Source organism: Crocuta crocuta, unplaced genomic scaffold (genome assembly GCF_008692635.1).
Source record: "Crocuta crocuta isolate KB4526 unplaced genomic scaffold, BGI_CrCroc_1.0 scaffold9, whole genome shotgun sequence".
Taxonomy (NCBI): Eukaryota; Metazoa; Chordata; class Mammalia; order Carnivora; family Hyaenidae; genus Crocuta; species Crocuta crocuta.
Window position 1 is genome coordinate 2,372,857 of NW_027551567.1, and position 24,668 is coordinate 2,397,524.

General features: G+C 34.5%; 1 protein-coding gene across 3 annotated transcripts in view; it reads left to right on the top strand.

Annotated features, from left to right (window-relative positions):
- Window positions 1-24,668, top strand: part of RNGTT (RNA guanylyltransferase and 5'-phosphatase) — a 317,119-nt gene that overhangs the window by 103,050 nt on the left and 189,401 nt on the right. For all 3 annotated transcript variants that reach the window (XM_077750277.1, XM_077750275.1, XM_077750276.1), the window contains exons 10-11: window positions 3,346-3,417; window positions 8,447-8,611. In XM_077750277.1, the coding sequence (XP_077606403.1) occupies window positions 3,346-3,417; window positions 8,447-8,611 (237 nt within the window). The remainder of the gene's footprint in view (window positions 1-3,345; window positions 3,418-8,446; window positions 8,612-24,668) is intronic.

Here is a 24,668-nt window from a genome sequence, read left to right on the forward strand (position 1 = left end):
GAGGATTCTCGTTTCTCCACATCCTTGCCAACATCTGTTGTTTCCTAACTTGTTAATTTTAGCCACTCTGACTGGTGTGAGGTGGTATCTCAGTGTGGTTTTGGTTTGTATTTTCCTGATGGCGAGTGACGTTGAGCATTTTTTCAGGTGTCTGTTGGCCATCTGGATGTCTTCTTTGGAAAAGTGTCAATGTCTTTTGCTCATTTCTTCACTGGATTATTTGTTTTTTTGGGTGTTGAGTTTGGCAAGTTCTTTATAGATTTTGGTTACTAACCCTTTATCTGATACATCATTTGCAAATATCTTTTCCCATTCCATTGGTTGCCTTTTAGTTTTTTTTTTTTGTTTTTTTTTGTTTTTTGTTTTTTTTTTTTTGGTTGCCTTTTAGTTTTGTGGATTGTTTCCTTTGCAGTGCAGAAGCTTTTATCTTGATGAGGTCCCAGTAGTTCACTTTTGCTTTTAATTCCCTTGCCTTTGGAGATGTGTTGAGCAAGAAATTGCTACGGCTAAGGTCAAAGAAGTTGTTGCCTGTTTACACCTCTAGGGTTTTGATGATTTCCCATTCCACATTTAGGTCTTTCATCCCTTTTGAGTTTATTTTTGTGTATGGTATAAGAAAGTGGTCTAATTTCATTCTTTGCATGTTGCTGTCCAGTTCTCCCAGCACCATTTGCTAAAGAGACTGTCTTTTTTCCATTGGATACTCTTTCCATCTTTGTCAAAGATTTGTTGGCCTTACATTTGTGGGTCCAATTCTGGGTTCTCTTTTCTATTCCATTGGCCTATATGTCTGTTTTTGTGCCAATGCCGTGCTGTCTGGATGATTATAGCTTTGTAGTAGAGGCTGAAGTCTGGGATTATGATGCTTCCTGTTTTTGTTTTCTTTATAACATTACTTTGGGTGTTTGGGGTCTTTTGTGGTTACATACAAATTTTAGGATAGTTTGTTCTAGTTTTGAGAAGAACGCTGTTGCAATTTTGATTGGGATCCATTGAATGTGTTGATTGCTTTGGTAATATTGACATTTTAACAATATTTATTCTTCCAGTCCATGAGCGTGGAATGTTTTTCCATTTCTTTGTGTCTTCTTCAGTTTCCTTCATAAGTTTTCTATGGTTTTTAGCATACAGATCTTTTACATCTTTGGTTAGATTTATTCCTAGGTATTTTATGGTTCTTGGTGCAATTGTAAATGGGATTGATTTCTTGATTTCTCTTTCTTTTGCTTCATTATTGGTGTATAGAAATGCAACTGATTTCTGAACATTGATTTTGTACCCTGCGACTTTGCTGAATTCATGTTATCAGTTCCAGCAGACTTTTGGTGGAGTCTTTCGGGTTTTCCATGTATAATATGTCACCTGCGAAAAGTGAAAGTTTGACTTCTTTTCTTACCAATTTTGATGCTTTTTGTTTCATTTTGTTGTCTGATGGCTGAGGCTAGGACTTCCAGCACTATATTAAACAACAGTAGTGAGAGTGGACATCCCTGTTGTGTTCCTGATCTCAGCTTTCCCCATTGAGGATGATATTAGCTGTGGGCTTTTCATATATGACTTATGATGTTTAAGTATGTTCCTTCTATCACGACTTTCTTGAGGGTTTTATTAAGAAAGGATGTCATATTTTGTCAAATGCTTTTTCTGCATCTATTGATGGGATCATATGGTTTTTATCCTTTCTTTTATTAATGTGATGTATCACATTGATTGATTTGCAAATATTGAACCGGCCCTGAAGCCCAGGAATGAATCCCATTTGATCATGGTGAATAATTCTTTTTATGTGAATTTGATTTGCTGGCATCTTGCTGAGAATTTTTGCATCCCTGTTCATCAGGGATATTGGTTTATAGTTGCTCTTTTTGTGAGGTCTCTGTCTGGTTTGGGAATCAAGGTAATGCTGGCTTCATAGAATGAGCCGGAAGCTTTTCTTCGTTTCTTTTTTTTTGGAACAGCTTGAAAAGAATAGGTGTTAACTCTGCTTTAAATGTCTAGTAGAATTCCCCTTGGAAGCCATCTGTCCCAGGACTCTTACTTGTTGGGAGATTTTTGATAACTGATTCAATTTCTTCACTATTTATGGGTCTGTTCAAATTTTCTATTTCTTCCCATTTGAGTTTGATAGTGTGTCTAGGAATTTGTCCATTTCTTCCAGGCATATAATTTTTAATAGTATTCTCTGAAAATTGTTTGTATTTCTGAGGGGTTGGTTGTGATAAGTCCAATTTCAGTCGTGATTTTTATCTGTTTGGGTGCTCTCTCTCTTCTTTTTGAGAAGTCTGGCTAAGGATTTATCCGTTTCATTTAGTTTTTCGAAAAACCAGCTCTTAGTTTCACTGATCTGTTCTACTGTTTTTTTTTTTTTTTTAAAGATTTTATATTGTTTATTTCTGCTCTAATCTTTATTATTTCTCTTCTTTTGCTGGTCTTGGGGTTTCTTTGCTGCTCTGCTTCTAGTTCCTTTAGGTGTGCTGTTAGGTTTTGTATTTGNAATTTTCTATTTCTTCCCATTTGAGTTTGATAGTGTGTCTAGGAATTTGTCCATTTCTTCCAGGCATATAATTTTTAATAGTATTCTCTGAAAATTGTTTGTATTTCTGAGGGGTTGGTTGTGATAAGTCCAATTTCAGTCGTGATTTTTATCTGTTTGGGTGCTCTCTCTCTTCTTTTTGAGANGGTTTACATAGGGATTATATTTATAATAAGGATATCATTTATACCTATAGATTTTAAGATTAAATAATTGGCCTGTAAAAAAATTAAAAAAAATTTTAATGTTTATTTTTGAGAGAGAGAGAGAGAGAGAGAAACAGAGTGTGAGTGGGGAAAGGGCAGAGAGAGAGGGAGACACAGAATCCAAAGCAAGCTCCCAGCTCTGAGCTGTTAACACAGAGTCCAGTGTGTATCTTGAACTCGTGAACCATGAGATTGTAACCTGAGCCCAAGTCGATGCTCAACCAACCGAGCCACCCAGGTGCCCTTAACAAAATTATTTTTAAAAGTATTTGTCATATTTGGAATTAAAATTTATAGTTTCTTTGTTCTAGTAGCTGCTTAGTAATTCAAACATGAAACAAGTTGTAACATAGTAATTCAAATAGAAAAAGCATAATGAGATATTATTATATCATTTTCTTTCAGTGCAGAATAAATTCATGACAGGGAGTTTTGGGATGATGACAGTGTATTGATCTGGGTATAAGTGTTCACTTTAATGTTTCATCAGTTTGTATGTATATGATTTATGTACTTGTGTGTATGTAATTAATTAAATATAATTTTAATCAAAGTAAAGAAATTAAAATATGAAGAAATTTACCTTCTTTTCTTTTTGTTTTCAAGGAAATGATCATTGACAGAGTAAATGGACAGGCCGTTCCTAGATATTTGATATATGACATAATTAAATTCAATGTAAGTACCTTTTATAATTTATAAAATTGTCCTTGAGATAATAGTTATGTTTTTACAAATAAGAAGTGTTACTGCCTTAGAGATAATAGGAAAGAAATATTATGACTGAGGTTACTCATTTGATATCTTAATAATAATTTTACACATTTCTTTGTCTTTAGAGTTTTTTAGATACTTGAAGTGAGTAAAGAAAAATAGTTTAACTGATAAAACAAGACAGCATTTTATAGGATGGAAACTCTTGGTTTTAGTTGTTCTGTACCCACTTAAAAAAACAAGTCCACAAATTTTATTACTATTACTTTAAAAAAAAAGAGAGAAGCTGATTATGGGTGTTGAATATATAACGTGGGGGCACAAATATGTTATTCATGAGTATAGGCAGGAGACTTAAAAACAAAATGTAAAATTGTTATAAATAGATATCAAAAAAAAGGAATCATATTCTCTACACATTTCCTATAGTTTTAGACCAGCCAAAAATCTGCCTGTTCAGTTTAATTTTAGTATCAATGTCTAAATTATTTAGGCAGCACAGGATGACTTCTGTAAATGCAAGAAACTCTTTCAATAGCGTACATCTATGAAAAGGTATAATCATTTCTCTAGACATGCATTATTCAAATTGCATAGTCATTTAGTATTCAGACCAGACCGAAAGCAATTAAAAATTCTGGACTTAAAAGTGTTGTTTAAGTTTTACAATTTTGAAGATATGACAAATTTTTAAAAGTTCTTTTTAGGGTATGTATTTTATTTATTATTATTTTTTGAAGTTTATTTATTTTGAGAGAGAGTGCACATGCACGTGAGTAGGGAGTGGCAGACCGAGAGAGAGAGAGAGAGAGAGAGAGAGAGAGAGAGAGAGAGAGAGAGAGAGAATGAGAATCTGTCAGCACAGAGCCCAATGCAGGGCTCAGTCTCATGAACTGTGAGATCATGACCTGAGCTGAAACCAAGAGTAGGACGACCCAGGTGCCCCTGGGGTATCTATTTTAAATTACAGTATCAAGATTCAGGATGTTACTAACCCAGGTTACTTTAAAAAAGGTATTTTTCCTGGAAATTTTCTATCTATATATTTTCTATATATATATATGTTTCATTTTTTGTTAAATTTATAGATTTCAGACAGTTTCGTATTTAAGAGACTCAAGGTCAGAAACCATCAAATTTTAATTTTGCTTGTTTGTGATTACTATATTCCTCAAAAGTAATACTTTCCAGGATTGACTACTCTTCTCACAGATTTTGGAATAATGTTCATGGTCCATAATGAGACATACAGGGTGGTGGTGGCATTGTTTTGTTGTGAATGGAAAAGTTTTGTCTCCTTTGCTGTTTGACATTGAGCTCTGCTTTAATATGTGTTCAGTGCAGGTTTACTTCTTAGACTGGGAACTTTGACAATAGCCTTCAAATTCTTTAAAAAATAAATATGAGAAGTTTCAGTGTATACAAAAGTATAGAGAATAATTTAAGGAATATACATGTATTAACCACCAGATTTGTTGAAGCTTAATATTCTGTCATTTTTACCTATTTTTTTTTTAAATAAGAAATAACTCATTATAGATGCAGTAGAAGTTTCTTGTGCACACCTCTCTCATTCAAAATAGGATGACCCTCGATGCAGAAACAACTTTTACCCTGAATCTGATATTTATTTTTTCCATGAATCTTTTTAATACATTTACTGCCTATGTGTATGTCCATAAAATAATGTATTGTTGTGCAAAGTTTCTAGTGTTATGTAAATGTCATTGTATTGTGCTGTGGTACCCAGCATTTGCTCCACATTACTTTGTTGAGATTTATCTGTATTAATACGTATAGGTTTAGTTCATTCACTTTAGTTACTATTGAGTATTAATTCGCATAAGTATATAAAATCTGTCTTTTTTCTTTTGAGCATTTGGTTTTCCATATTTTGCTGTTATACAGCTATTGAACAGTTTTATATATTCTTGTGTGCATACATCAGTTTGTCTCGGACAGTTCTCATTTTTGGGATGTAAACACCTGAGATGTGTTTTTAAGAAGTACAGTTCCTCCTATATCATAGATACCTACATCCTAGAGATTCTGAATTGGCAACTTTGAATGTATTTGCTACAGTGTTGAATTCCTCTCAGAAGTAGGTTTAACAACTTACCACAGTTATCAGACTTGAAAATTTTTGCTAATTGGATGTGTATGAAATGGTATTTCATTTTGTTTTAATTAGCTTTTTCTGTATTACTAATGTAGTTAAGGCATTTCAAATGTTCATTTTTACTTATTTGGATTTTTTTGTGTGTGATTTAATTGTAAGTTTGAATAATTTTCTAATTTTGCTGTTTGGTTGTCAATCTTCTCAATGTGAAGGAATTAATTATCTTTTCTGAATTCTAATCCTTTTTAGGTTATGTATGCCACAGTATCTTTTGCAGATTAGTATCTAATGATGCACAGAAGTTTTTCATTTTAATTAAATCAAACTTACTAGGCTTGAAATTTTGTGTTTTGTGTCTTGTTTAGGAAATTCATCCACATTTTACTGTAAAAATGATTTATTGTGTATTAACTCTCTAGGTTCTGTAATTTACTCAATAAATATTTATTGAGTGCCTGTTGCCACATTTCATTGGTTTTAAAGTCACATTTCCCCCCACATTTCTGATATTAGGATATATTTGTAATTGAAATCATCATATATTTAATTATTTAATTTACTGTGCAAACTTGATGATTAACCAGCTTATTTTGAATCACCAAGTCAAGGTCACTATTAGAAAAAAATTGTTTTTGGAATAATTGTTAAAATCTTTTTAGTTCCCTTATTTTGTCCAAGAATTTCATTAATCATTTTTTATATGTATTGTTCTAAGTATTGGATATACACAGGTGAATAAGATAATTTCTGGCCTTCAGGGAGTTTGTAATAGAGCACACTTGTCTCTAAAGAAGGCCATTACCACAGTTAGATTTGAGAAGAAAGTAGAACTTTTGCTTATTTTTTATCTGTGTATTCAGTTTTTGTCTGTGTTTAACATATACAGTTGTACATGTATGCAATTCATTAGCAATTAATATGCATCTATTATAAGCATTTGTTAGGTATGTATTTAGATTGGGTACAAAATCAAGAGACATTTGTGGACCACTGGACTTATGGATGAGAATAAATGTGAAGAATTATGGTAGTATAACAATAGGGCAGGTATGTTAGAGATATAGAAATGTCTGAAAGACACTAGAGAAGTGAGAGTATTTCAGTTTAACCAGGGTAAAGTTGAGTCACTAAAGTGTGAAGTTGCAGATAGAGCAAGTTACATGGATTAATTTTGAAGAATAGAATCATGGAGGTCAGGAGCATTAGGTGGTTGTTAGTGTACTTGATATCTGGGGAGATAAGGGACACAGCAGGAAATGCGAATGGATTGGGGCCAGGTGACTTGAATAAGGCATTTTAGCTTAGTTTTGTAATAGGGCACTATTGAATCATTATAGTTACGTTAATGAAGGCTCACGCTTTTATTGTTTTCAAAGATACCCACAGTGACAGCATGGATAGTCTTTTGTAGTGAGAAAGATTTCAAAACTAGGAGGCCAGTTAGTTACTGAGTTCTTCCTGTTGTCTGTCTTCAATGATTTAACATCTAGCAACTGCGTCCTTTACTGTAGGCAGCATAGATTTGCAGATGAACCTGCTTTCAATTTTTTCTTGTTGTTTTGATGAATTTATGTATTCATATTTTAAAGTGAAAAGTATTTAGAGAATTAAGGTGACTTACATATTTTTAAACAGTTGTTTGGCTTTTTATTTAAAAAAGGAGTACTTGCTTGTTCCACATTAATTTTATAGGGATCTGAATTCATCTAATAGGTATAATAAATAAGCCTAACAATTTTAGGGTTTTCAGCCTTATTGATGATGTAGGTGGTGTGGAAAAGATTACACATGAACTTTGTGATCATTGACTAACATTTCTTTAATACATACCTTTTACAAACAGTTATATGCCTTTATAGAAAGGGAACATATACTATCTCATAACAAGGGCTTACTTTGTCTTGCTTATTGTTCTTTGCTGAGTATCGAAATTGTCATCCTTTCAAAGATGAGAAAAAGCCATCCTCAAGGCATATTTAATGTCTACAGCTTAACCGAATGCTGCCACCCTTTTATAAGCATTAGGTTATATAAATGTTTGGTTGAGTAATATAGACTAGAGAAGAGGAAGAAGATGAAAAGGTGAGAAAAATTCATGGAAAGGTTTCCATCTGCAAAATAAAGAAGAGCGGTACTTGACATGAGGTGATGTTACTAATCTGGACAATACTGTCACCCATATGAAGTGTTATGAACTATATTTGTATATACCATTTGATAGTTTAGCCTCTACCTTCAACTTATATAAGAAGTATATGCACTTTCTATTTCTTGGTTCAAATCATAGATACCACATAATGGACTATATTGTATATATACTGTATATAGAGAACTTTATAACTGTGTAATTGAATATATTATGGAGACTTTGTTCTAGATTAGTTTTCAGAGTTGAGGATGTATTTGTCTAATAATTATCTTCTACTTATTGATGCATTAGCACTTTAAGCAACAAAAATATTATAGGTGACTTGCTTATTTTGATGTGTTATTTGCTTATACTTTACTAAATTGTGTGGATTTTAGTTTTATACAGGTTTCGTTAATTTATATAATAAAAATGATTAGTCAGTATAATAATACTTTAATTCAGATGTGAAAACTTCAGTTTATATTGGAGAAAATTATACCATTCTCGTATTATATCATGCATTTATAATTTTAAAATAAATAACTGTGTTTCTGTGTGTGCGTATTTAGGTGTGTTTAATTAGTCAAATTAGGACTGACACGTGATTGTGCAGGCTGTGCATTGGACAGCTTCAAAGGATGCTCCTTACATAGACTGCTGTATGCATTGTGACAGCCTTAGGAATTATGCTGATAAAATAGTTTTTAGTGTTGAATTTTAAATAATTGTCTCATTTAATTCAGGCACAGCCAGTTGGAGATTGTGATTTTAATATTCGTCTGCAGTGTATAGAAAGAGAAATAATAAGTCCTCGACACGAAAAAATGAAGACTGGGCTCATTGACAAAACACAGGAACCATTTAGTGTCAGAAATAAGCCATTTTTTGACATCTATACTTCAAGAAAGGTAAAATTTTCTAATTAGTACTTACAGTGTGTCATAATTCATCTTGTGAGAGGAATATGAATGATATTTTACTGCCCAGTTGTCTTGATTTTTCCAGAAATTATTTTCATTGAATATAGCACTATTCTGGACAAACTTGTGCAATTCTCAAGTCTCCAGAGTAAGATTCTCAGTGATGGAAACGTAAACTAACTTCCTTTCTTGTTTCTCACAATAGTTTTTGATTCATGGCTGTTGGTATATGTTATGCTTTTTTAAAAAGATGTGAATAGTAAAGAATGATACAGAGTGAAAATTACCTGTTATGCCTTTTGAAAATTACCAAGTGGTTGGTACATCCTCTTATTTAAAAATTCATTTGCATACACACAGATATATTGAGGGTTTTCTTTTGTTTCTTTCTGTTGTTTGACACTTAAAATGCATCATTCTGGGATTGTTGTTTTTTTCACTTAACAGTGTGGCCTGGGAATATTTCCAGGTTAGTGTTTATAGAGATTTGTCTCATTTTTTAACTACTACATAGTATTTGACAGTAAAGATATACCATGAAATTATTATGTTTCGGAGAAGGGATGGTTATGGTAGAATAATATAGGAAGTATAGCAACATATGCAATAATGTGTCTTAAACTCGTTTCTAATATAATCCCACATGCTAGATGATGTAGATTTTTGTAGTATTTTACCCACCTCTCCTCATGTCCACTTGATTTGCTCTGAGCCGTTGGATATAATAGCTGCAGGAACCCTAGCACTGTCCAGTGCCTGTCATTTTTCATGTACGTGAATACAAAGTTATCATTCTATTTTTATGGACTTTTTGCATAATACCTGCTTGGCATGGAACTCTTGGTTGACCCCTGCTGCCATCATCTTCCCACAGCTCACTGCTTGCCTTTTGTGTCTGTTTTGGCAGCAGGGGTGTTAAAGGGGTATCTGTTTCTGAGCCCTGCCTAATCTGTAGGGTAAGGGTAAGGTTGACAGACACTGAGTATGGAGTGTGTCATTGGTGAACATTTGCTAACTGGAGCAATGCACTCTTAATAGAAACACTTTCTAAATTATAAATCACTGTCAAAGTTGAGCAGAGGCCACATGGATTCAGTTTGTATTCCTTTTTTTAAAAAACCAACTTGACAGCTTGTGCTGTCATAATTCAAGTTCAGCATTTAAGAAAATGTCTTAGATCATATAATTTCTTTAGTCAGAATCAGTGCTACTTAGAAATATTTGCAGTGGATGACTATTAGAACTGTTTTTAAGGGATATGAAACAGGTTGAACAACTTTCAATATAGTTTTTCACTAGAAAAGCCTGTTTTGTTTTTTTTTTGTTTGTTTGTTTGCTTTTTGCACTTAGCTTATATAACTCCTAAAAAAATAATCTAGGATACTCCTTTTTTAAAGGAATTCTAAGGGTGCCTGGGTGTCTCAGTTGGTAAACGTTAGACTCTTAATTTTGGCTCGGGTCATAATGTTACAGTTCATGAATTCAAGCCCCACATCTGGCTCTGCACTGACAACATGGAGCCTGCTTGGGATTCTCTCTCTCTCTCTCTCTCTCTCTCTCTCTCTCTCTTTCTTTTCCTCTCCCTGGCTCTCTCAAAATAAATAATTAAGTTAAAAAAATAAAAGAATTCTAGTATGTGGAATTTTAAGTATAACTCCTTCCTCCCATTTTCCAGTTTTATTTTTTTATTCCAAGCAATAAAGAAGAAAAGCACATTTTGTAGCAGAGTTGATCTACAGGGTAAGATTACAGTAACAACAGTTATAGGATAGTAGCTACATTTAACAGATATTGCTGTAGAAATTCTTATTATTTTCATCATTACGGGAATGGGTGAAATAGTGATATTATGAATAATAAAGTATTTGTCAGAGAAGTATGTATCATTTTTTATGAGGAATGCTAGTTTTTATGTGGATTTAAACAAAATTTACAACTACGAAGAATGCATAGAAAGGCATAGAATAATAGAACTTTATTTCTATATGTCTATAAAATCTTGGAGATAACTTTGATTTTAGGACTTTACATAGCTCTGTTAACAACATATTCATTTTGTCATTTGATCTGTCAAGTCTAGTGAAAAGATAATGAATTTATCTTTATATTTATCTATTTATTTAAAATTTTTTTTAATGTTTTATTTATTTTTGAGAGAGAGATAGAGACAGTGTGAGCAGGGGAGGGAGAGANTCTTTATATTTAAATTAAGATAATGAATTTAACTTTATATTAAAGTTTTTAGCTTTAATATATATAATTAGGATACAGCATCCAAGATAGTAAAAACAAGTAGCAACTTCTCAAATTGCAGCTTATTTGTATTTACAGCTTGGAGGCCAATTAAAAAAGAATTATTTGAATGGATTAATATGTTTATAAAATTTTAAAAGTCATGCAGCAGAAAGTTTCTCTAAAAGTTTCCTATTCATTTATCACCTCAGAAGAATAACTGTTGTCATTAGCTTTTAACTGTATCCATCAGAATCTTCCTATGCGTATATAAGCAAATACATTTATTATTCTTACCAGTCTATCCAAGAGGTGATTCTTAACACACTGTTCTATGCTTTGCTTTTTTTTACTTAATATATTTTGAGTCCCCTTGCCCCCAGTATTGGTATGTAGAGATTAGTCCTCTTGTTTTTTTAATTTTCACAGATGCAAAGATTTTCATCTTATCAATACCATAATTGAACGATTTCATAGTTGTAGACATTTGAATTATTTTGTCGTCATTTGATAGGTTTTTGTTTGTTTTGCATATGAATATCCAGTCATTTCTGCACCAGTTACTGAAGAGACTGTCCTTTTTTCATTGAAATGCTTTTGCACCTTTATGAAAACTAAGTTGTCATGCTTTGTCTGGGTTTTTTTTTTTTTTAAGACTCTCTGTTCTGTTCTCTTCATTGTATTTATCTGTCTTTACACTAGTAGCACATTGTCTTGATTACATTTCAAATTAAATCTTGAAATGAGATAGGATTAACCTAACTTTCTAGGCCTCAGCATTTTCATATGAATTTTAGAATAAGCTTGTCAGTATCTACAAGTACATGCTGGGATTTGGATTGGAATTGCATTGAATATATAGGTCAGTTTAGGGGGGAAGATTTCGTACCCTGACAGTGTTGAGTTTTCTAATTAATCAAACTGGTATTTCTCTCCTTTTATTTAGGTCTTTAATTTCAGAAATTTTTGTGGTTTAAACAGATGAACATAAGGGAAGAGAAGGAAAAATAATATAAGATACTCTCAAATACAGAGAACAAATGGAAGGTTGCTGGAGGCCTTGTGTGTGTGTGGGGGGCGTGGGCTAAATTGGTGATGGGCATTGAGGAGGACATTTGTTGAGATGAACACTGGGGGTTATATGTAGGGGATGAATAACTGGATTCTACTCCTGAAATTATATTTTTTTGTTGCACAATATGCTAACTAACTTGGAAGTAAATAAAAAAATAAAATAGAAAAAAAATTTTTGTGGTTTTACTTATCAGACTTTTTTCAGATTGATTTTATACTTTTTGATATATTAGAAGTAGTATTTAAAAATTTCAGTTTCTAATTGTTGATAATACATCATAGTAATACATTGATATTTGTATATTGAATTTTTCTTACAGTCTTGCTAAACTCATTTACTACAGTACTAGCTGTTTATTTTTTTAAATTATTTTTTTTCGAGAGAAAGAGAAAACCAAGTGGGGGAGGGGCAGAGAGGGAGGGAGGAAGCAGGCTCCAGGCTCTGAGCTGTCAACACAGAGCCTGACATGGGGCTTGAACTCACAATAAGATAATGACCTGAGCTGTAGTCAGGCTCTTAACCAACTGAGCCACCCAGGTACCCCTGTACTAGCTTTTTATAGATTCCATCAGATTTTTTACATAGACAATTGTGTCTGCTGCAAAAAAAACAAAAAAACAAAAAAACCCCCACTTTTAGTTTTCCTTTCCAATCTGGATACTTTTTATTTTTTCTCTTGCTTTTTTGTACTGGCTAAGAGCCTCTTATTTAATGTTAAATAGAGGTAGTGAGAGTGAACAGCCACATTTTTCCTATTCTTTGGAGCAGGAAAAGTTTGTTTTTAACTATTAAGGGTGATGTTACCTATAGGACTTTAGTAGCTGCCTTTTATACAAGTTTTTAAATTTGAAAGCTGTTGATTTTGGGGGCACTTGGGTGGCTCACTTGGTTAAGCATACAACTTTGGCTCAGGTCATGATCTCGTGGTTCATGGGTTTGAGCCCCGCATCAGGCTCTGTGCTGACAGCTCAGAGCTTGGAGCCTGCTTGGGATTCTCTGTCACCCTCTCTCTCTCTCTCTGCCCCTCCCCTGCTCTGTCTCTCTCTCAAAAATAAATAACATTATCTCTCAAAACTAAATAACATTAAAAAACATTTTTAAAATAAGAAAAAAGAAAGCTGTTGATTTTGGAATACTAACTTTATCTAGTTCTCACTGTATTTTGTTGTTTGTAATAATTCTTCAGCTGATTCTCTTGGATTTTATAGGTATTCAGTCATACTAAGTATAAACCGATACAGTTTTATTCTTTGGATTTTTCGTATATTTTTCTCCTGTCTGATTTAGTTATGCATGGGTACAGTTTTAAATTGTAGTGATATAGGGATCCTTGTTCTTGATTTGTTATGGCAGTGCTTCCAGTGATGCTTACAAGTATAATACGTTGCCTCTCAGTCTTAAATCTATTTTATCAGGTTAAACAAGTATCTGGTCCTGTTTTACTGAGTTGTTTTACTATTAAAAGGTGAAAGATTTATGCAATCCGAAGAGAAACCAGAGTATTGAGTTGTTTTACTTTTAATCAAGAATAGTTACTCATGGAGTGCCTGCATGGCTCAGTTGTTGGGTGTCCTGCTCTTGATTTTGGTCTAGGTCATGATCTTGTGACTTGTGAGATTGAGCCCCACATAGGGCTCTTCGCTGGCAGTGTGGAGCCAGTTTATGATTTTCTCTTCCTCTTTCTCTGCCCCTTTTCGCTGCTCATGAGTATGAGCTCTCTCTTAAAGTAAATAAGTAAACATTTAAAAAATAAAAAAGAGGGGCGCCTGGGTGGCTTAGTCGGTTAAGCGTCCGACTTTCGCTTAGGTCATGGTCTTGCGGTTCGTGGGTTTGAGCCCCGCGTCAGGCTCTGTGCTGACTGCCAGCTCGGAGCCTGGAGCCTGTTTCAGAGTCTGTCACTCCCTCTCTCTCTGACCCTCCCCTGCTCACGCTGTCTCTCTCTCTCTCTCTCCTAGAAATAAATAAAAACCTTAAAAAAAATTAAAAAATAAAAAAGAATAGGTATTCAGTGTTGTCAAATGTCTTTTCATCTATAGATACAATATGATCTTTTTCTGTTAGATTTATTTATCTCATGAATTATGAAAATATGTCCTAATGGGTGGGATAAACCCTACTTAATGAATTATTGTTACTGTTTTGTGAAGACTTCATTATTATTGTTATTTCTTTAGAGCAGCTTTAGGTTCCCAACTTTATTCCCCCAGTTTCATTCATTCATTCATTCATTCATAAAGCGTTTTATTTATTTCTGAGAGACACACACACACACACACACACACACACACACACACCATGAGCAGAGGAGGGTCAGAGAGAGAGGGAAATACAGAAACTGAAGCAGGCTCCAGGCTCTGAGCTGGCAGTCAGCACAGAGCCGGATGCGGGGCTCGAACCCAGGAACTGTGAGATCATGACCTGAGCTGAAGTCGGATGCTCAACCGACTGAGCCACCTAAGCGCCTCTCACATTTTTATTTAAATTCAAGTTAGTTAATATATAGTGTTATAATTCAGTGGTTCATCACTTACATACAACACCCCGTGCTCATCACAAGTGCCTGCCTTGATCCTTATCACCCATTAAATGCATCCTCCTGTCCACCTCCCTCCCAGCAACCCTTGGTTTGTTCTCTATAGTTAAGAGTCTCTTTTCTGGTTTGCCTCTCTTTTTTCCCCCATGTTCATTTGTTTTGTTTCTTAAATTTTACATATAAGTGAAATCATATGGTATTTATTTCTTTGACTGACTCATTTTGCTTAGCATAATACTCTCTGGTACCATCCATGTTGTTGCAAATGGTTAAGATTGCATTCTTTTTGATGGCTGAGTAATATTCGTGTGTGCGTGTGCGTGCGCACACATACACCACATCTCTTTTATCCGTTTATCAGTCAGTGGACATTTTGGCTCTTTACATAATTTGACTATTGTTGATAATGCTGCTATAATCATTGGATTGCTTGTGTACCCCTTTGAATCTGTATTTTTGTATCCTTTGAGTAAATACCTAGTAGTGCCATGGCTGGATTATGTTGGAGTTCCATTTTAACTTTTTGAGGAACCTCTATATTGTTTTCCAGAGTGGCTGCACCAGTTTGTATTTCCACCAACAGTGTAAGAGGGTTCCCCTTTTTCTGCATCCTTGCTAACATCTGTTGTTTCCTGTGTTGTTAATTATAGCCATTATGACAGGTGTGAGGTGATACCTCATTATAGTTTTGATTTGCATTTCCCTGATAATGAGTAATGTTGATGAGCATTTTTTCATGTGTCTGTTAGCTATCTGGATGTCTTCTTTGGAAAAATGTCTATTGATGTCTGCTGCCCATTTTTAATTGGGTTATTTTTTTCAGGTTTGAGTTGTATAAGTTCTTTATGAATTTTGGATACTAACCGTTTATCAGATATGTCAATTGCAGATATCTTCTCCCATTCTGAAGGTTGCTTTTTAGTTTTGTTGGTTGTTTCCTTTGTTGTGCAGAAGCTTTTTATTTTGATGAGGTTTCAATAGTTCATTTTTTATTTTGTTTCCCTTGCGTCAGGAGACATATCTAGTAAGAAGTTGCTATGGGTGATAGCAAAGAGGTTACTGCCTGTGTTCTCCTCACAGATTTTGGTGGTTTTCTGTCTCACATTTAGGTCCTTAATCCATTTTGAGTTTATTTTTGTGTACGATGTAAGAAAATGGTTCAGTTTTATTCTTCTGCATGTTGCTGTCCAGTTTTCCCAGCACCATTTCTTGAAGAGACTTTTTTTCCATTAGATACTCTTTCCTGCTTTGTCAAAAATTAGTTGACCATAATAGTAGTGGATCCATTTCTGGATTTTCTGTTCTTTTCCACTGGTCTATGTGTTGTTTTTATGTCAGTACCGTACTGTCTTTATCATTACAGCTTTGAAATATGATTTGAAGTATGGAATTGTGATGGTAGCAGCTTAGCTTTTCTTTTTCAAGATTGCTTTGGCTATTTGATGGCCTTCTGGGTTCCATACACATTTTTGGATTGTTCTAGCTCTGTGAAACATGCTGTTGGTCTTTTGATAGGAATTGCATTAAAATGCAGATTGCTTTGGGTAGTATAGATATTTTAATAATATTTGTTCTTCCAATCCATGAGCATAGAATGTTTTCCCATTTCTTTGTGTTATTGTCAGTTTCTTTCTTCACTGTTTTATAGTTTTTGGAGTACAGATTTTTTACCTCCTTATTAGTTGTTCTTTACCTCCTTGTTAGCTTTAATTTTTTTTTTTTTTTACCTTCTTGTTAGGTTTATTTCTAGGTATCTTTTTAAAAAATTTTTATGTTTTTTATTTATTTCTGAGAGAGAGAGAGACAGAGACAGACAGAGAGAGAGACAGAGGGAGAGACAGCGTGAGCATGGGAGGGTCAGAGAGAGAGGGAGATACAGAATCTGAAGCAGGCTCCAGGCTCTGAGCTAGCCATCAGCACAGAGCCTGATGTGGGGCTCGAACCCATGAACCATGTGATCATGACCTGAGCCGAAGTCGGACGCTTAACCGACTGAGCCACCCAGGCGCCCCTATTTCTAGGTATCCTCTGGTTTTGGTGGAACCGTAAATGTGATCGATTCCTTGATTTCCCTTTCTGTTGCTTCATTATTGGTGTATAGAAATTCAGTAGATTTCTGTGTGTTTATTTTGTATACTGCGACTTTACTGAATTAGTGTAGCAGTTCTTGTAATTTTTTGGTGGAATCTCTTGGTGGAATCATGTCTCCAAACAGTGGAAGTTTGACTTCTTCTTTGCTGGTTTGGATGCCTTTGATTTCTTTCTATTTTCTGATTGCTGAAGCTAGGACTTCCAGTTCTGTGTTAAATAATGGGGGTGAGAGTGGACATCCCTGTCTTGTTCCTGAACACAGAAGAAAAGCTCTTAGTTTTTCCCTATTGAGGATGATATTAGCTGTGGGTTTTCATAAAGGGCCTTTGTTATCTTGAGGTATGACCCTTCTGTTCCTATTTTGTTGAGAGTTTTTATCAAGAATGGATGCTGTACTTCGTCAACTGCATTTTCTCCATCTATTGAGAGGATCATATGGTTTTTATCCTTCCTTTTATTAATGTGGTATATCATGTTGATTGATTTGCAAATACTAAACTTACCTTGCAACCTAGGAGTAAATCCCACTTGATTGTGGTGAATGATTCTTTTAATGTATTGTTGAATTTGATTTGCTAGTATTTTGTTGAGAAGTTTTGCATCCAAGTTTATCTGGGTTATTGGCCGATAGTTCTCTTTTTTAGTGGAGTCTTAGCTGGTGTTAGAATTGAGGTAATGCTGGCCTTGTAGAATGAGTGTGGAAGTTTTCCTTCCATTTCTATTTTTTGAAATAATTTGAGAATAGATATTAACTCTTCTTTAAATGTTTGTTAGAATTCCCCTGAGAAGGCATCTGGCCCTGGACTTTTGTTTGTTGGGAAATTTTTGATAACTGATTCAGTTTCTTTGCTGGTTATCATCTGTTCAAGTTTTTATTTCTTCCTGTTTCAGTTTTGATAGTTTATATGTTTCTATGAATTTATCCATTTCTTACTGATTGCCCAATTTGTTGACATAATTTTTTGTATGATTCTTTTATAATTGTTTGTATTTCTGTGGTGTTGGTGGTGATCTCTCTCATTAGTGATTTTATTTCTTTGGGTCCCTTCTCTTTTCTTTTTGATAAATTTGGCTACAGATTTAACACTTTTATTCATTAAAGAACCAACTCCTAGTTTCATATATCTGTTCAACTGTTTTTTTTTTCTTTTTTCTATATCCTTTATTTCTGCTCTAATCTTTATTATTTCCCTTTTTTAATGGGCTTTATGTTTCATTTGTTGTTCTTTTCCTAGCTCCTTTAGGTGTAAGGTTAGGTTGTGTTTTTGAGAATTTTCTTGTTCCCTTTTTTTTTTTTTTTTTTTTTTTTAAAAATTTTTTTTTTTAAATTTNCCCTCAAGGTCCATCCATGTTGCTACACATGGCCAGATTTCATTGTTTCTCATTGCCATGTAGTATTCCATGGAGAATTTTCTTGTTTCTTGGAGGTAGTTCTATATTGCTATATACTTCCCTCTTAGGATTGCTTTTGCTGCTTCTCAGACTGTTATGGTTTCATTTTCATTTGTTTTCATGTATTGTTTTATTTCTTCTTTAATTTCCTGATTGATCCATTCATTCTTAGTAGGACGTTCATTAAACTCCATGTATTTGTGGTCTGTGCAAATGTTTTCTTGTGATTCACTTCAAATTTTGTAGTGCTGTGATTGGAAAACTTGCATAATATGGTATGAATCTGTTTGTACTTGTTGAGGCCAATTGTTATCCCTTCTGGAGAATGCCCCATGTACACTCAGAAAGGAATGCGTATTTTGCTGATTTAGGATGAAATGTTCTGAATGTATCTGTTAAGTCTATCTGGTCCAGTATGTAATTCAAAGGTGTTGTTTCCTCATTGACTTTCTGCTTAGATGATCTGTCCATTGATGAGTGGTATGTTAAAGTTACCTATTATTACTGTGTTATTATCAATGAGTTACTTTATGATTTTTATTTTATTTTTTCTTAAAAATTTTTAATGTTTTTTATTTCTGATGGGGGGGAGGGGCAGAGAGCGAGGGAGACACAGAATTAGAAGCAGGCTCCACGCTCCAGTCTAAGCTGTCAACACAGCACCCGATGTGGGGTTCAAACCCACGAACCATGAGGTCATGACCTGAGCTGAAGTCAGATCTTCAACTGACTGAGTCATATAGGTGCCCCTGATTTTTATTAAGTGTTTTATATGTTCGTGTACTTCCAGGTTGGGAGGATAAATATTTAAAATTGTTAGGTCTTGTTGGATTGTCCTCTTTATTATGACGTACTGCCTTTCTTCATCTCTCGTTAGTCTTTGGTTTAAAATCTAGTTTGTCTGGTGCACCTGGATGACTCACTTGGTTAAGTGTCTTAACTCTTGATCTCAGCTCAGGTCTGATCTCAGGGTCATGAGTTATAGCCCTGTATTCGGATCTGTGCTGGGAATGAAACCTACATAAAAAATAAAATCTAGTTTGTCTGAAATAAGTATTGCTACTCTGGCTTTCCTTTGATTTCACTTGCATGATAAATATTTCTCCATCCCCTCACTTTCAGTGTCTTTAGGTCTAAAATGAGTCTCTTGTAGTCAGCATATAGATGGGTTTTTTGTTTTTATTCATTCTGACACCCTGTGTCTTGATTGGATCATTTAGTCCATTTATATTCAAGGTAATTATTGATAGATATGAATTTAGTGCCATTTTATTACTTGCTTTGCCATTGTTTCTGGAGATTTTCTCTGTTCCTTTCTAGTTTTTGTTGCCTTTGGTATTTCTTTACTACTCAAAGAGTTCCCTTAATATTGTCTGGTATAGTGGTCATGAACTCCTTTAGTTTTTATTTGTCTGGGAAACTCTTATCTCTCTTTCTTTTGGAATGATAGCCTTGCTGGATAGAAGTATTCTTGGCTGCATGTCTTTCCTATTTAGCATGTTGAATATATCATGCTACTCCCTTCTGGTCTTCCGAATGTCTGTGGAGAGATCTGCTGCTAACCTTATTTGTCTTCCTTTATAGGTTAGGGACTTCTTTTGTCTTGCTGCTTTTAGAATTTTTTTCTTTATATTTTGGTGTTTTAACTTTAATAGGTCTTGGTGTTGTCCAACTTTTCTTGATCTTGATGGCAGTTCTTTGTGCCTCCTGGATTTGTATGCTTGTTTCCTTCCCCAAATTGGGAAAGTTTTCAGCTATAATTTCTTCAAGTAAACCTTTTGCCCTCCTTTCCCTCTCTTCTTCTGGGACTCCTTAGATATAAATGCTATTATGCTTTATGGAGTCACTGAGTTACCTAAGTTTATATTTGTGATTCAAGATTTTTCTTTCCCTCTTCTTTTCAGCTTCATTATTTTCCATAATTTTATCTTCTATATCACTTATTGGTTCCTCTTCTTCTCCCATCCTTGTGGTCATTATATCCAGTCAGTTTTGAATCTCAGTTACAGCATTTTGTGTTTTCAGCTGACTCGTTTTTAGGTCTTTTATTTTTGCAGTAAGGGACTCCCTGATGTCTTCTACACTTTTCTCAAACTGAGCTAGAATCCCTGTGATTGTTGCTTTAAATTCTGGATCAGACATATTACTTAATATCTGCTTTGATTAGATACCTGGCCATGACTTTTTCTTCTTTCTTTTGGGATTAATTCCTCTGTCTTGGCATTTTATCTAGGTCTCTTGTCTTCTTCTCTGTGTTAGGAAAGCCTGTTATGTTTCCTGCTCTTGAGAATAATGGCTTTATGAAGAAGAGGTCATATATATTCAAGGCTTGGTGCTTCAGGAAGGGTCTCTGATGTATGCTCTGTGCATTCTGCTGCTGTGGTTTTGGCTGCTCTTTCCCTCAGGTCAGTCCTCTGCAGAATTTCTTCCTGCCTGCAGTGGGGAGTGTTTGGATCTTGGCCAGAGTTTGGCATTTTTTAACTTGATGTGATCTGATCTGCTTGTTAAAAGAGACCTGATGTTATTTCCCTTAGAGCTGATGCTTGGCAGAACTCTGTGGTAAGTAGATGTGGTGCCTGTTGGGGTTTGTGCTGGTGTTCTGGGGAGGGGCCCGCTGACCTGATTCTCAGGCACACTTGCCCAAGAAAAGCAGCACTAGCTGAGTACAGTTGTGTGGGGCTTGGTGTAAGTGGTTTAGGGGGCCAGTGCTGCCACTTTGCTGCTCACTGAATTTATTTTATGCTCTGGGGATAGGGAGGGAAATGGTGCCTACCAGCTCTTTTGTCCCTGGAGAGGCAGTGCCACCTCTCCCAGATGTACTCCAAGAAGGTGGAGCCATCTCTCTCAGTACCTGCCAGGGGATCCTCAGATTACACTGTCTGCTCATGGGTTATTTGCCCTCCTCCACAGAAGCACTGCAGTGCCTGTTGGGTTCCACCACAGGCCACACTGTGGACCTCTCTAAAACCCCACTCTTTGGGCTTCACTCGTTGTAGAAACTTCAGAAAATCAGCTGCTCTTGCTTTCCCAGTTAGTGGCTTTGGGGGTGTTTTCCTTGTACAATCCCCTGTGTACTCCCCTTTCTCCCTCTCCCGCCCCTCCCACCTGCAGCACCTGCAATCTGTTTCTCCCCCAAACCATGTCTCTGCACTTCCACTTTTCACAGTGTGGTCTTTTCTCTTCTGCTAATTATGCAGTTTGTTCTATAGTCCTCAGATCTATTTCTTGGGTATTCAGAATGATTTGATATTTATCTAGCTGGTTTGAGGGATGAGGCAAGCCTAAGGTCCTCCTACTACTCTGCCATCTTAGCTCCTTCTCTCACAGCAAAATTAAAAAAGGTACAGAGATTTCACTTCTACCTGCTGCCACCACATATGTATGATCTCCCACATTATCAACATTACTTACTGGAATGTTATGTTTGTTACCACTGATGAACATACATTGCCACCGTAGTCACCCAAAGTCGATAGTTAGTCTGTATTAGGATTTATTCTTGGTGTTGTACATTCTGTAGGTTTGGACAAGTGTATTAATAACATATCCCTCATGATAGGATCAGACAGAGTTTTTTCATTGCCCTACCCATCTATGTTCTGCCTAATTATCCCTCTCTTTTCCTTGCCCATTGGCAAGTTCTGATTTTTATACTTTTTACTTTTTCCCTTTTCTAGAATGTCATATAGTTTGAATCATACTATTTTATTTTATTTTTTTGAATCCCACTGTTTTAGATTGGTGTCTTTAATTTATTAATATGCCTTTAAGTGTTGCCTCAGTGTCTTCTTCGTGGCTTGATAGGTCACTTCTTTCTAGTACTGAGTAATATTACATTGTCTGGATGTGCCACAGTTTATTTATCTATTCACCTACTGAAGGACTCTTGGTTGCCTCCACATTTTGACAATTATGAATAAAGCTGCTATAAACACCTACATTTAGGTTTTGTGTGGACAATAATTTTCAACTTGTTTGAGTAAATACCAAGGGGCACAATAGCTCAGTTATATGGTAAGAGTATATTTAGTTTTGTGGTAAACCATCAAGATGACTTACCATTTTACATTATCCCTAGCAGTGAATGAAAACTCATATTGTTCCACACCCTTCTCAGCATTTGGTAATGTCAGTGTTTCAGATTTTGGCTGTTTGAATAGGTGTGTAGTGATATATATAATATATATATATATATATATATATNATTAGATGTGATTTTTCAAATATATTTTCCACCATGTGTTTTGTTTTCTCAAACCACATGGATCATGGATCTGTGTCTTTGGTGTTATATCCAAGAAGGTATCACCATAAGGGTTGTCTAGGTTTTGTCCTATGTTATTTTCTAGGAGTTGCATAGTTTTGCTTTTTACATTTAGGTCTATGATTTATTTTGAGTTAATTTTTGTGAAGGATGTAAGGTCTATGTCTAGATTTTTTTTTGGAATATGATAGTTGTTGAAGCACCATTTGTTAAAAAACTGTCTTTGCTCCATTGTATTGCCTTTGCTCATTTGTCATAGATCAGTTGATTATGTGAGCCTATTTCTGGGTTCTGTAGTTTGTTCTGTTGGTCTGTTTGTCTATTCTTTTGCTAATACTACACTGTCTTGATTACTGTAGCTTTATAGTAAGTCTTAAAGTCAGGTAGTGTCAGGCCTCCAACTTTTTTTCTTTCTTTTCAATATGTTGGTTGTTCTGGGTCTTTTGCTTCTCCATATAAACTTTAGAGTCAGTTTGTTGATGTCCATAAAATAATTTGCTGGCATTTTGATTGGGATTGTATTGAATCTATGGATCAGGTTGGAAAGAACTGACATTTGGCACTGTTGAGTCTTCCTATCGATGAACATGGAATATCTCTCCATAACTATTATCTTTAAACAATGTACTGAACAGGTTTTTTTCTAGAATTTAATTTGGGATTTTTGTATTGATGTTAATAAGTCCTCTTGTTCTGTAACTGGTAACTTTTACATCAGTGTTCTACTCACTTCATAAAAAGAACTTAGGATTTTCTTTTTTTCTACTGTATTCTGGAGTAGTTTTAATAACATTGGAATTATCTAATTTTGATGGGGTTTTGTGGAATTCTCCCATGAAACTATTTTAGTCCTAGTGTTTGGGATTGATTGGGTTAACAGAAAATGGATTTACTCTACTTCTCCTACGGAAATTGGTTTGATTAGATTTTCTCTCTTCTGAAGTCTGTTTTAGTAAATTATCATTCTTTTTTTTAAGTTTATTAATTTATTTTGAGAGAGACTGAGAATGAGCAGGGTAGGAACAGAGAGAGAGAGAGAGAGAAGGAATCCAAAGAGAGAGAGAGAGAGAGAAGGAATCCAAAGAGAGAGAGAGAGAGAGAGAGAAGGAATCCAAAGAGACAGAGAGAGAGAGAGAGAGAGAGAGAATGAATCCAAAGCAGCCTTTGTGCTGCCAGTGCGGAGCCCGATGAAGGGGCTCAAACACATGAACTGTGAGATCATGACCTGGGTCAAAATCAAAAGCCTAACACTTGACTAACTGAGCCACCCAGACTTCCCTGGTTTGGTAAATTATCATTCTTAGCAAAATATTCATTTTATTAATATTTTAAAATTATTTGTATAGAGTTGAGGAAAGTGATGATTAAGACTTTAAATTTCTTTTGTTTTTGTGATTATTTCCTCTCAAGATTTATTAGTTGAATATTTGTTTCTTTGCTTTTTTCTGAATAATGGTAGCTCTTTATGTTTTTTCCAGTCCACAATAAACCAGCTTTCAGTTGTTTTTATTTCTGCTCTTTTCCTAGGCAAAACTTACTTTTATTTTTATTAATCTTTGGTTTGTACTTCTCTTTATTGTCCTTTACTAACTTTTTGAGTTGGGTGATTGAATTCATTAACTCACATTATTTTCTTACAGATATTAGTACTTAAAATTTCCTTCTGAGCCTGCCATAGTCTGATAACTGGAATATGATACTGAGTAACTTTTGTCATGTTTTTAAGAATTCTGCAATTTTGGTTTCTTTTTTTCTTTTCTCAGGCTTGTTAAAGAGTTTTGACATTTCAAGGTGAAGAGTCTTTATTTTCTGAATTTGTTTTTTTAAATTTTATTGTGTTAAGATGAAAGGATGTTATCTGTATTTTTTCTATTTTTTTTGGAATTTATTATATGGTGTTATCAATTCTTGGGACTGTTTCACAGACCCTTGTAAAGGTGTTATTTTTATCAGTTCTGGGTGAAGATTTATATATGTTAATCAAATTTGCCTTACTAATTATGTTTTTGATTTTAGTCTTTGTATTCGTATTTATTTTTGGTTCAGTTGATCTGTCATGGACTAAGTAAGGTGAATGAAATCCTCCTAACGCTAGTGGCTGTTTGTTTAATTATAGTCTCTTCTAAAGTTTCTTCATGAATATTCATACTATACATTTTGGTGATGATCTATTCATAGATAATTATTTATTCATTTGGATTCATATTCCTTAGACTTATAAACTCTTTTTATTGTTATTTTTTGTCTTGGCTTTTCAGATCGTGACAAATATTATGAGCCTTGTTTCTTTTTGTTTGTATTTGCCTTTATTTGTCATACTAATTCAAAGGTTTTTTGGATCATATTATTTTAGGTATGTGCTTTGTATACAGTGAAGTTTTGTTTTCCTTTGTGATCCACACTGTAACACTTCTGTTATTTAGAATTTTAAATAGCTTTATTGAGATGTAATTGCATA